The sequence below is a fragment of the Orycteropus afer genome, unplaced genomic scaffold, assembly GCF_000298275.1.
Source record: "Orycteropus afer afer isolate SDZICR_OR568_19922 unplaced genomic scaffold, OryAfe1.0 scaffold00169, whole genome shotgun sequence".
Classification (NCBI taxonomy): domain Eukaryota; kingdom Metazoa; phylum Chordata; class Mammalia; order Tubulidentata; family Orycteropodidae; genus Orycteropus; species Orycteropus afer.
The window spans coordinates 2,183,701-2,196,864 of record NW_006921756.1 but is presented as its reverse complement, the minus strand read 5'-3'; the positions used below and the strand labels follow the sequence as shown (position 1 = coordinate 2,196,864).

Sequence of the window (13,164 nt, the reverse complement as noted above, 5' to 3'; positions counted from 1 at the left end):
TGGTGGGTTTGAACTGCCAGCCTTCTGGTTAGCAGTAAAATGCTTTAGGCACTATGCCACCAGAGTTAGATAATATCATTATTATTTTCTCAGAATTCAGGTCAGCAGTTCCACTGGGTAACTCTAGAACTAAAATCAATTTCCAGAAACGATATGTTTTAATGTCTGACTCAGACATGCATACTTCTCAGAGTCAGGCTCTCCTCCTCCATCCTCCTCACCAAAATCAGAGTTGTTATTTTAGACTGCAATTAAATAGGTCCAGGGTGATATTTCCTTTCATGAATCCCTTTCTGAAATAGTAATATGGTGAAATCTGTGAACACTGGAAACTCTGTAAGGCAGAAACCTGTCAGAGAAGGAAAACTCAAATATTTTCTACGGAAAGGAGTGATAGAAAAGTGGTAAGTCTGCACCCTGTCAGAGGCAGAAAACTTATGAGACCCAGAAAAGCAAGGCAGTCCTGTCGAGGTCTTGCTCTCACAGGTTTCAATGTAGTAGTAATTATTGAACACTTTCCACACACGAGGCCTTGTTCTAACTGCTTCACCCTCTGTTTCTGATTAAACCTTTACCACAACCCTGCAATTATTCCCATTTTCCTGCCAAAGAAACGGAGGCCTATATAGGGGCAGTGTCCTGTCCAGTCTCCCAGTAAACTCCTAACCAGGGATCTTTTCACTTTCTGCTCTAGGAAATGTCATTGGTTTTGCAAAGAACGGTCCTCTGACAAGGACAGGGACTGATTTAAAGATTCAGTGGTGTGTCCTCAGGGATGGGGTGAAACTCTAGCAGAAGTGATAAAGGTTAAATACTAGGAATAAGTCGGAATCAATTGGATGGCAGTGGGTTTGATCCCAATCTGCTCCAACTAGGCTTGAAGCAACAATTAATTCTGCTGTGTGCCCCTGAGGAAGGAGAATGGAGAAGGTAACTGACCTTCCGGAAATTTTTGTCAAAATTATCTCCGTAATATCCCTTGTAATGTTCCAGTGCCTCTTCATCCTGGGACGTCACAGTGGTGACAGGCACCACACCCGCGGGGAAGTTCAGGAGGTTATACAGGCCCAGGTAGGAGGAGCTCACTGCAGGGAAGAACCAAGTAAACACAAAAATCTGTGGCTAGGAGAAGATTCGGATTGAAGAAGAATTGTGTGAGAACCCCTTACCTGTCTTTCTTGGAGCTGCAGGCCTCTGGGTTTGGAATAACCAGTTCATTGCGAGGAGACTGACAACTACCTCCTACTTATCAAGCACATTGCCTACCTGCCTCATGTTTTCCCAAAGGTGAAGAGAAGGAGTGGATAGGCATTGTTGAATCCTTACTTAGTGCCAGGCACTGTGCTGGGCTCTTTGCATTGCTGCTAATTCCTTGAATCCTCTCCAACCCTGTGTGGTAGGGCTTACTATTCCCAGTGCACAAATGGGGAAACTGAGACTCAGATAGGTTAGATCACTTTTCCGAAGCTACATGGCTAGTGGGTAGCAGAGGATTCAGCCCCACCCTTCAGTACACTGGACTACAAGGTGGGAAGTGTGTGGTGGTTGTGTGCAGTGCAACCCTGGGTTAAAAAGACAGCTCTTCCATTCAGCCATCTGTGTGCAGGAAGCGAGTGTCAAAGACATGGTGGTAATCCCAACAGAGGACATCAGAGCAGAGCCAGGGTGTGGGACATGCCTTTGGCCAGCCACTGAGGGAGGACTCAGGGGGGACATGTTCTTAAGGTCAGCAGAGAGGAGTTTAGGGTTAGGGTTGGAGCTGGTTTTCATTCTGCATCCTCTCTGAGATCAGCATCTGTGCTGGCCATGGGACCCAGAAACAACTCATACTGGCCCTGTACTCAGGCCTGCATTACAGGTTGGCTGAACTGAAGGCACCTTGGAAATGAGGGCAGCAGAGAGCATGTTAAGAGTGAATGGAGCCATGAGAAAACCAAAGATGCATGGAAACAATTAGCCCAAGGGACTGGTACATCATGCAATCCTCAGCCTATACGACTATGAGACCAGAAGAACTAGATGGTGCCCGGCTACCACTGTCAACCACTCGGAGGGGGATCTATGTAGAAGATTCTGGATAGAGTGGGAGAACAATGTGGAACAAAACTCAAAATCATTAAAAAAAAAAAAAAAAAAGAGGGACCAGGTTTGCTGGTCTGATAGAGTCTAGTGGAACTCCTGAGACTATGGCCCCTCGCTGCCCTTCAGGTCTGGAATTGAACCCACTCCTGTGGCTTCCAGCCAAACAAAAGACAGGCATATGAGCTGAACATTCACACTAGGTAGATACACTCCTTGGCGAAATCAATCATGGGAGAATAGAAGGGCTGTGTATGAACAGGGAGACAGCTTGGGGGCAGGAGTGCATTGGAGGGAAGGACACAGGGAAGAGGTAACTATGGGGAGGAAGTGGGAAGAGAGCTGTTGAATTTTGGGAAATTGCAGTCAATGTCATGAGGCAAAGTATATGTGACATGCTGTAAGGAAAATGAATTTGTTCTGTCAACTTTTCACCCAAATCACAATAAAAAATAAAATAAAATACAAGAGTGAATGGAGCCATTAAAAAGAATGAAGTTCTAATACATGTTATAACATGGAAGAATCTTGCAAACATGCCAGACGCAAAAGAGCAGATATTATATGATCCCATTTATATGCAATATGTAGAACAGACAAATGCATGAAGACAGAAAGAAGTTCTTATGGGCTGGAGAAGGGGAGAGTGGGGATTGCTTAACTGGTATAGAATTTCTGTTTAGAGTGATGAAAAAATCATGGAAACAAATAGTGTTGATGGCTGCACAACATTGTGTGACATGTCACTGGATTGTACACTTGGAAATGGTTAAAATGGCAAAGTTTGTGTTGTGTATATTTTACTACAATTAAATGAAGCCCTCCTTATACATGCTACAAGGATGAACCTTGAAAACAGTATGTTGAGTAAAATAAGTCAGTCACAAAAGAACAAATGTACGTGATTTTACTTGTATGAAGTATCTATAATAGGCAACTGTATAGAGATCAAAGTATAAGTGGTTACAAGGGGCAGGTGGGAGGGAGGGGAAAAGGAAGATGTCATGCTTTTAGGGGACACTAAGCTTCTGTTAAAGGAGCCCTGGTGCCACAGAGGTTACACGCTCAGCTGTTAACTGAAAGGTTGGCCATTCAAACCCACCAGCTGTTCCATGGGAGAAAGATGTGACAGTTTGCTTCTACAAAGATTTGCAGCCCTGGAAACCATATGGAGCAGTTTTACTCTGTCCTATAGGGTCACTATAAGTCAGAATTGACTTGACAGTAGTGGGTTTTGTTTGGTTTAAGCTTCTGTTAAGATTGATAGAAAAATTCAGGAACGGTTAAGGGTGATGTTTCAACAACATGATGAACATAATTAATGCTACTGAAGTATACATGTGAAATGGCAAATGTTTTGTGACCTATATATTTACCACAACTTAAAAAGAGTGGAGGGTAAATAAATGTGCTAGAAAGAAGACAGAGACAAAAGCCTCATACCTTACCACTCCACATATATGAAATTCTGGAAAAGGCAAAACCACAGTGATAGGAATCAGACCAGTGATTGCCAAGAGCAAGCTGGGGTGGGGTGAATCACAAAGAGACATGAAAGAAAGAGTCTATTTTTTGTTGTGATGGGATCATGCAACTATATGCACTTGTCAAAACTCATCAGTCTATACACTTAAAACTGGACAATTATATGTGTGCAAATTAGACTTCAACAAAGTTTATTTTAAAAGTAAATGATATTGAGAGTGATCGCTAAGAGGTATGGAGTTTCTTTTTGGAGGGACAGAAATGTTCTGGAATTAGTGGTGATGGTTGCACGACATTGTGAATATACTAAAACCCACTGAGTTGTGCACTTTAAGATAATTTTGATATTATATGAATTTTATCTTTTTAAAATAATGAAAATAAAAGTGAATGGAGACAGTCAGGGCCACAGAGGCTGTGACAAGACCCAGGAGTCCTAGACTCCCCAGTCTCTACTCCACCAGAATCCAGTGTGCTCTCACCTGTTGCTTTGTCAGGATAGCCTATATAGAAGGTAGGGTCCAGAGCTGGCGCCAACAGCACGTCTATGTCTAGGGATCTCCACTTGGCTATGAACTCTTGCTGATACTCCTACAGGGACAGTGGAGAGAGGGCAAGGACCACTAGGGGTCACTATTTACCAAACAAATTCAGGTGCTGCCTATCAGAGCAGGGTTAGGCACCAGAAATAATTCCCAGACTATAATATTTGGGCTGACAAATCTGAAGAATTTGGGTAATCTTTCTAGGACCTGAAGTGATGGGATGGGAAGACAAGTCTCAGGACTTGATTGGATTCATTACAATGATTTGGAGACAATGTATTCTGGGCCTAGGGGGATGCCTCCCCATCCAGGTCCAGCTAGCCCTCTCCTGAAGGCCATGGCATTCATTATTCTACCCCCTATCTGGCCACTCTTCATCGTAGGGTCTCTACTGTCCCTGCTCCAGCAGCCCCTCGAGGCCTTCCCAGGCAGTTACCTCCACTGCTGTGTGCTGCTCCCACAGTTTCTTGGGTGTCCTAAAGGAGTGAGGAAGAATCTTAGAAGTCCAAAGGTCAGCATAGGAGGGCCTGCTTTTATACAAATGGTGAGACAGCGCTCAAGAGGCTGCTAGTAGGCTGAGAATGACCTTGCCTCCTGTTCCCATGGCCAGGACATCCTACCCAAGGTTCCCAGGAGTACATATCCTCTGGTCAAATACCCCCTGCAACCAGTCACAGAAACTCTCAGGCTCTCCCAAAAGCCACAGTCTCTTCCCCTAAACTATGAGGCCCCAGGACAGCCCTCAGGCCACCTCATTCCCAACTCAAACCAGCATCTCAACTCCAACCCCTACCAGGACAAGCCTACCAGCAAACTCAACCCCATCTCTATCTCTAACTCTAATCCCACCCCAATTCCAATCTTAATCCCAATCCTAAATCCAAATCTGTCTTCATCCCCAATCCCAATGCAAACCAACTCTAATCCCAACCTTAATCTTAAACTCAACCCCAGCCAAAGCCTAACCTCAGCTTTAACCTCAACCTTTGCTTCACCTAACCTGAATTCTAGCCAGTTCTCATGTTTTGACTCCAAATCAAACAAACCCAAGCCCCAAACCAGCCCCATTCCCAACCCTAATCAAAAGTCTAAATTTAGTCCTAGTGTCAGGCATGATCCTAAAATTTTAATTAGATCTCAAAGTCTAAATAAATCAAAAAACCAAACTCACTGCCATAGAGTCTGTTCTAACTCATAGTGACCCCTTGGGGTTTTCGAGGTGGTAAATCTTTACAGCAGTAGATTGCCTGGTCTTCCTTCCACAGAGTGGCTGATGGGTTTGAACTGCCAACTTTCTGGTTAGCAGTCAATTGCCTTAGGCACCATGCCACCAGAGCTCCTTCAAAGTCTAAATAGCACCCCTCAATGGACATCAACTCTAGCCACAGCCCATGGAATGCCCCTCACTCAATTCTCACTATCCCATGGAAAGCCCTTGTGGGTAGAGGTTGAGCCTGAGAAGGTGTGGCCACTCACCCCACTCCACGAAGCTCTTCCAAATTCTGGCTAACTCGAGGATCCTAGGGGTAGAATGAGAGGGGAAAACCAACTTCAGAAACCACAAGGAAATAGCCGGATGTCCAGGGAAAGAAACACTGCTCAGGCACACCAACATGAAGCCCTCTGCTCCTCAACAGCCCCCATGACTTCAGCAAGCCCTGGGCCCCACTCTGAGCCTCCATCCTCTTGTGAATTCCCCTCCTTCTTTCTGAAACCCACCTCTTCTCTCTGGGATGTCTCCCGCCTCTCTGAGCCTCCTGTCTAAAGCCCCCACCCTCTCTAGATTCCCTCTCCTCTCTTGTATCCCCCACCCCCCCCATTTGAATTTTAGTTTCTCTCCCCTTTTTAAGTCCCCGTCTCTGGACCCTATCTATCCCTTAACTGAGCTTCATCCCTTCTTTGATGGCTATGCCCCCTTTGTGAGCCCCTCTTCTCTTTCTGAACCCCTTCTCTCTGGACTTCTTCCTGTATGGGCCCCTTACCCACTCTGGGTCCTTTCCCCTCTCGAGCCCCTCCTCATCTCTTGGCCCACACTCACTGTGTACTTCAGGATCTGGGACAAGAAGTACTTCAATAGGTCTGGCAGGCAGAGTATACTGACCATCCCTTTTATGCAGGGATCCACAATGTCTCCCTTCCTAAAAACCACAGTCACAAGTATGGTCAGTTATAGCCTTTCAGCCACTGGCCCATTCCCCCATTCATCCATAGGCAAACCACAGATGAAGATCAGACAAAGGAAACATGCTACCCCCATTCCTGGAACACACACATCCTGAAGACAGGACTCGAGTGGGAGACTCATGCTTAAAGTCACACAATTAGCCAGAGGTACCCCAGCTCAGTCTCCCAGGACCCCACCTAGGGCTCAGTTCCCTCTCCCATCCTATATCCACCCTGCCCCTCCCCTGAGTCCCGGCAGATGACAAACGTACAACTTCTGCAGAAGAGTGGCCCCTCCATCAGCATACAAACCCCCATTTACTAGGTGCTGTATGGCATACTCTATACGGGGAATGGAGAAGGGGATGACCTGGGGAGACAGAAGCTGAGTCAGGGCTAGGAGCTCCTCCCCTCACCCTGTTCTCCTCTGCATCCCCCAGGATTTAAAAAAGGTTTGCTCTATGACCCCTCTTCACTCTCATTCACTTCAGCATGATGTGGGAGGCCTGCTGGCCGGCCCCTCTCCTGTCATGCCTACTCCTTAACCCATATGCAGCAGATGTGACAGAATTAGACCTGTCCTCATACTCTACATGCTTTATTTTGATACAGACGTTGTGCCATATGCTTGACATATATGAGTGCATTTTACCTGTGATCACTCCACGGGGTAGAAAACTGAGGCTCAGGGAGGTTAAGAGACGGGTCCAAGATCATATAGTAGGTCTATGGCTAGCCAGTGATTCTCCAAGGAGGGGTGGGATTGGCAAAAGCATTGGGGTTAAGGGAGTCAGGGATAGTTTTGAGGATAGAGATCCCTCCAGTTATTGATGAAAGCAGCAGAGACCCAGGTTAAGGGAATTATAGGAATAAGTCCCCAAGTCCTTAGCACTGAAGAGGGAAGGCACAAAATCATAATTTCTTCCTCACAGAGTGGCATCACCCTCTCTCCACCTCCACCCTGCTCAGTCTTCTCCAGGTAGCTTAGGGGGAGCACAATTATTTCAGCAGGACAAACTCAGACATATCCTCCTTTCTTTCCAAGAGGGCTCACTGGTCTTACCTCTTTTCCCTGACCCCCAGGGGTAGGTGAGCCTACCTCATGTCCTGCATCCTGGAGCAGCTTGGAGGTGAGCTGCACAGCCCTGGCCATGCTGGGGGATGGCTGAGTGAAACCATCTGTCTCATAGTAGCCAATTCGTAGGGGCCAGGTACTGGAGTACACCTGGGGGCACAATGGGCTGAGTGGGGCTCTGAGAAGAGACTGGGTTGGGGGTAGGGTAGTTTCATTCTCTCTAGGGGCCAGACTTGTAGGCCAAAGCCTTGGGCCACAGCTTTCCTCACCCAGGTAGGAATCCATAGGGGTTCCTGAAGAGTCTTTTGGGGTCTCCCTATATACTCTTCAGGCTCTAGGTCCTCTGAGGGAAACTCCTGGAAATATGATGGATGGATGGGGGAATGAGTGCTTGGTTGATGGAATGAATAGGTCGATAAATGTTAGGTAGAGTTGTGAATAGGTGGGTGGATGGATGGATGAGACAGTGAATAGGTGGTGGGTAGGCAAAGAGTTGAATATACAGGTTGGTAGATGAATGGATGGGTGGAGGTGACTGGGTGAGCAAGTGAGTGAGTAGATGAATAGACATAAATATCTTTAAGCTGAAAAACTGTCAGGAGAGGATGAGGCTGAAGAGATCAACAGAGGCAAATAATGGACGACTGGCAATGATCACAGGTTGATATACTAGGATGGGTGTAGGGAACAGATGAACAAATATTGCCTGAATGATAGGCAGAGACACTTCCCTATGGCTCCGGAGCCATATAGGGCTAGGTTAAAAGTTATTAGCTATATGATTATAGAAAAGTCATTTCATTTCCTCTCAGTTTCCCCATCTGTAAAAGGGAGGAACAATGCTCATTCTGTAGAGGGAGTGTTAGGATGAAATACAAAGTGCCTAGTCAGATCTCTTCTCTAGGTCTCATCAAAGAGGTCATCAGTACAATAAAGAGGCTGGACTGGAAGATCACTCCATTCTCTTCCAGCTCTAGTTTTCATTCATTCACTCATTCAACAAATATAAATATAAGGGCATGGAGTGATCTTCCTTTTTATTGTACTAATGACCTCTTTATTGACTGAGACCTAGAGAAGGGATGTGACTTACCCGGGGTCATCCAGAGGATTGAAAGCCAGCTTAACTAGTTACTACATTCTCTGAGCCACACTGGCTGAGTATTCTCCTACCGTATGTTGAATATGTGATTTTGGAGTCCTTCTTTGGGGAAAATTACAGCTATGGTTCCAGATGACACAGTCCAGGGGCAAAGCAGTTGGCATCCTGCAAATGTGGGAGCTAAACATGATACAGTGCCGGAAGATGAGTCCCTCAGGTTGGAAAACACTCAAAATATGATTGGGGAAGAGCTCCCTCCTCAAAGTAGAGTTGACCTTAATGATGAGGATGGAGTAAAGCTTTCGGGACCTCCATATGCTGATGTGGCATGACTCAAAATAGGAAAAAACAGCTGCAAATAGCCATTAATAATCAGAACATGGAATTATGAAGTAGGAATCTAGAAAAATTGGAAGTTGTCAAAAATGAAATGGACCACATAAAGATCCTAGGCATTAGTGAGCTGAAATGGACTGGTTTTGGCCATTTTGAATCAGACAACCATATGATCTACTATGTTGGGAATGACAAATTGAAGAGGAATGGCATGTGGCTTTCATCATCACAAAAGATGTTTCAAGATCTACCCTGAAGTACAATGCTGTCAGTGATAGGATAATATCCCCATGCCTATAAGGAAGACCAGTTAATACTACTATTACTCAAATTTATTCACCAACCACTAAAGCCAAAGATGGGGAAATTGAAGATTTTTACCAACTTTTGCAGTCTGAAATGGACCAAACATGCAATCAAGATGTGTTGATTATTACTGGTGATTGGAATGAAAAAGTTGGAAACAAAGAAGAATCACCAGTAGCTAGAAAATATGGCCTTGGTGATAGAAATAATGCCAGAGATCACATGATAAAATTTTGCAAGGCCAATGACTTACTCATTGCAAATACCTTTTTCAACAATATAAATGGCAGCTATACACATGGATTCACCAGATGGAATACACAAGAATCAGATTGACTACATCTGTGGAAACAGCAATGGAGAAGCTGTTTCAGCCAAAACAGGGCCAGGAGCTGACTGTGGAACAGACCACGAACTGCTCATATGCAAGTTCAAATTGAAGCTGAAGACAATTAAAACAAGTCCACAAGAGCCAAAATATGAGCTTGATTACATTCTGCCTGAATTTAGAGACCATCTAAAGAATAGATTTGATGGATTGTACACCAATGAGTGAAAACCAAAGGAATTATGGGATGACATAAAAACACAATACATGAAGAGAGCAAAAGGTCATTAGAAAGGCAGGAAAGGAAGAAAAGACGAAAACAGATGTCAGAAGAAACTCTGAAACTTGCTCTTGAAGAGAGAGTAGCTAAAGCAAATGGAAGAAATGACAAGATAAAAGAGCTGAACAGAAGATTTCAAAGAGCAACTCGAGAAGACAGAGCCAATTATTACAATGAAATGTGCAAAGATCTGGAGTTAGAAAACCAAAAGGGAAGAACATGCTCAGCATTTCTCAAACTGAAAGAACTGAAGAAAAAATTCAAGCCTCGAGTTGCAATATTGAAAGATTCTATGGGCAAAATATTGAATGATGCAGGAAACATCAAAAAAGAAGATGGAGGAATGCACAGAGTCACTCTACCAAAAAGAATTGGCCCATGTTCATTCATTTCAAGAGGTGGCATGTGATCAAGAACCAATGGTCAAAGGTGCCCTGAAGGAATTGGCAAAAAACAAGGCTCCAGGAATTGATGGAATACCCACTGAGATGTTTCAACAAACAGATTCCACACTGGAGGCACTTACTCATCTATGCCAAGATATCTGGAAGATAGCTACCTAGCCAACTGACTGGAAAGAGATCCATACTTGTATTCATTCCAAAGAAAGGTAATCTAACAGAATGTAGAAATAATTGAACAATATCATTAATATTACACACAAGTAAAATCTTGCTGAAGATAATTCAAAAATGGTTGCAGCAGTCTATTGACAGGGAACGTCCAGAAAGGCAAGCTGGATTCAGAAGAGGATATGGGATGAGGAATATCATTGCTGGTGTCAGATGGATCTTGCCTGAAAGCAAGAATACCAGAAAGATGTTTACTTGTGCTTCATTGACTTGCATAAGTATTTGGCTGTGTGGATCGTAACAAATTATGGATAACATTGAGAAGAATGGGAATTCCAGAGCACTTAATTGTGCTAATAAGGAGCCTGTACACAGACCAGGAGGGTGTCATTTGAACAGAACAAGGGGATACTATATAGTTTAAAATCAAGAAGGTAGTGCATCAGAGCTGTATCCTTTCACCATACTTATTAAATCTGTATGCTGAGCTAATAATCCAAGAAGCTGGACTACATGAAAAAGAATGTAGCATCAGGATTGGAGGAAGACTCATTAACAACCTGTGATATATAGACAATACAACATTTCTTGCTGAAAGTGAAGATAACTTGAAGCATTTACTGATGAAGATTAAAGACTGCAGTCTGCAGCATGGATTACATCTCAACATAAAGAAAATGAATATCTTCACTTTCAACTAAAAAGCAGCATCATGATAAATGGAGAAAAGATTGAAGTTGTCAAAGATTTCATATTACTTGGTTCCACAATCAACACCAATGGAGTTATCAGTCAAGAAATCAGAGGTCATATTGCACTGGGCAAATCTGCTTCAAAAGACTTCTTTAAAGTGCTGAACCCAACCCAGGGTATTTTCAATAGCCTCATAGGCATGTGAGAGCTAGACAATGAATAAGGAAGATTGAAGAAAAGTTGATGCTTTTGAGTTGTGGTGTTGGCAGAGTACCATGGACTGCTAGAAGAATGAAAAAAATCTGTCCTGGAAGAAGTGCAGCTAGAATGCTGCTTGTAAGCATGGCCAGACTTCGTCTCACCTGCTTTGGTCATTTTGTCAGAAGGGATCATTCCCTGGAGAAGGATATCATGCTTGGTAAAGTAGAGGGTCAGCAAAAAAGGGGAAGGCCCTCAATGAGATGGATTGACACTGTGGCTGCAGTGATGGGCTCAGGCAAACAGAGATTGTGGCACAAGTCTGGTCAGTGTTTTGTTCTGTTGTCCATGGGGTTGCTATGAGTCAGAGCCAACCTGATGGCACCTAACAACAAAGGCACATGCATATTGGGGTGGGAAAGGAGGTCTTCACAGAGGATGGTCAGAGCACAGACAGGCTAATGGGGAACAGCAGGGGATGGAGAAGAGCCTACCCCCACCAGCTGCATTCCCTGACCCAGATAACCTCCTCCCTGAAGGGCATGTGGGGCACAGTGGGGTCCAGCTGGTGCATGTCCTCACTCAGTAGCACTCTCAGGCACAGTGCCAGGCTCTCCACATCCCGGGCCATCGGCCCAGCCACTGTGGTCACTGTACAGAGAGGAGGAGAGGGAGGCTGACCTCATCCTTTCTGCCCTCGGGACTCCCACTACCTAGCCTCTCAAGGTGTGGTCCAGAGCCATGATCAACACCAAAGAAAGAGGCTCTGGTGCCATCTTGGGTCAGGAGATGATGACAGGTAGGGTTGGTAGACTGGCCACAGCAGCTTTGGTATCTGATGGGACAATCTCATCTGGGATAGGGCATCTAGAAACCAGTAGGAAAAAGTAAAGGTAGACAGTGAGACGCACTTCTTAGTGAAGCAAGAGTCACTGAACTGGGGGAGTTGGGAGGCCAGGCAGTCCCCTCTCCTAGATACCTTCACCACTAAGAAGCTCAGCTGTATGGAGTTAGGGATTTGGTGAAATATCCTTGGCAGAAAACCTGGCAGACCTGTTTTTGAATGACTGGCCACAAGCACAGATAGAGACTTACCTGATTTCTTGCCCTTGACAGCAGAGGCAACTCCAGTGTAGCTGCAAAACCCCACCCATCCAGAGCCCAGCTCAGCACCTGAGCAAGGGACCTGGGTACCAGGAATCCTAAGCACCCAACAATACACTCCCCCAGGGCACACAGGAACAGTAGCTGCTTCAGCCCTTCCATGACTCTCTACTACTCTGATCTCTCTCTCTCTCTCTCTCTCTCTCTCTCTCTCTCTCTCTTTTATTGTGATTTGGGTGAAAGTTTACAGAGCAAATTCACTTTCCATACAGCAGTTCACATACACTTTATCTCATGAGGTTGATTACAATTCACCACAATGCAACAACTTCCCTCCCACTTCCTCCCCATAGTTACCTCTTCGCTGTGTCCTTCCCTTCCACGCACTCCTGCCCCCTGAGCTGTCTCCTTGTGCATACACAGCCCTTCTATTCTCCCATGATTGTTCTCTCCCAGGAGTATCTACCTAATGTAAATGTTCACCTCATATCACTGCCTTTTGTTTGGCTGGAAACCACAGGTATGGGTTTAATACCGGACCTGAAGGGCAGCGAGGGGCCATAGTCTCAATGGTTCAACCAGGTTCTATCAGACCAGCAAACTTGGTCCCCACTTTTTTTAAATGATTTTGAGTTTCGTTCCACATTGTTCTCCCACTCTATCCAGGATCTCCTAGATAGAGCCCCCTGCTAGTAGTTGACAGTAGTAGCCAGGCACCATCTAGTTTTTTTGGTCTCATTGTCATATAAGCTGAGGATCTCATGGTGTACCAGTTGGTTGGACTAATTGTTTCCATGAATCTTTGGTTTTCTTCATTCTTCTTTGATCTGGATGAGGAGAGACCCATTGTTGCATCTAAATGGCTGCTTGCAAGCTTTTAAGATCCCAGTCACTACTC

At 44.9% G+C, this 13,164-nt stretch overlaps 1 protein-coding gene across 1 annotated transcript in view; it reads right to left on the bottom strand.

The window, feature by feature from the left end:
* The window catches only part of LOC103201952 (fatty-acid amide hydrolase 1-like), a 39,670-nt gene that overhangs the window by 3,868 nt on the left and 22,638 nt on the right, over window positions 1-13,164 (bottom strand). Inside the window, exons 6-12 of the mRNA XM_007946722.1 lie at window positions 12,258-12,298; window positions 11,689-11,813; window positions 7,372-7,497; window positions 6,545-6,642; window positions 6,148-6,247; window positions 4,047-4,155; window positions 940-1,085 (exon numbers count right to left, since the gene is read on the bottom strand). Coding sequence (XP_007944913.1) covers window positions 940-1,085; window positions 4,047-4,155; window positions 6,148-6,247; window positions 6,545-6,642; window positions 7,372-7,497; window positions 11,689-11,813; window positions 12,258-12,298 — 745 coding nt within the window. The remainder of the gene's footprint in view (window positions 1-939; window positions 1,086-4,046; window positions 4,156-6,147; window positions 6,248-6,544; window positions 6,643-7,371; window positions 7,498-11,688; window positions 11,814-12,257; window positions 12,299-13,164) is intronic.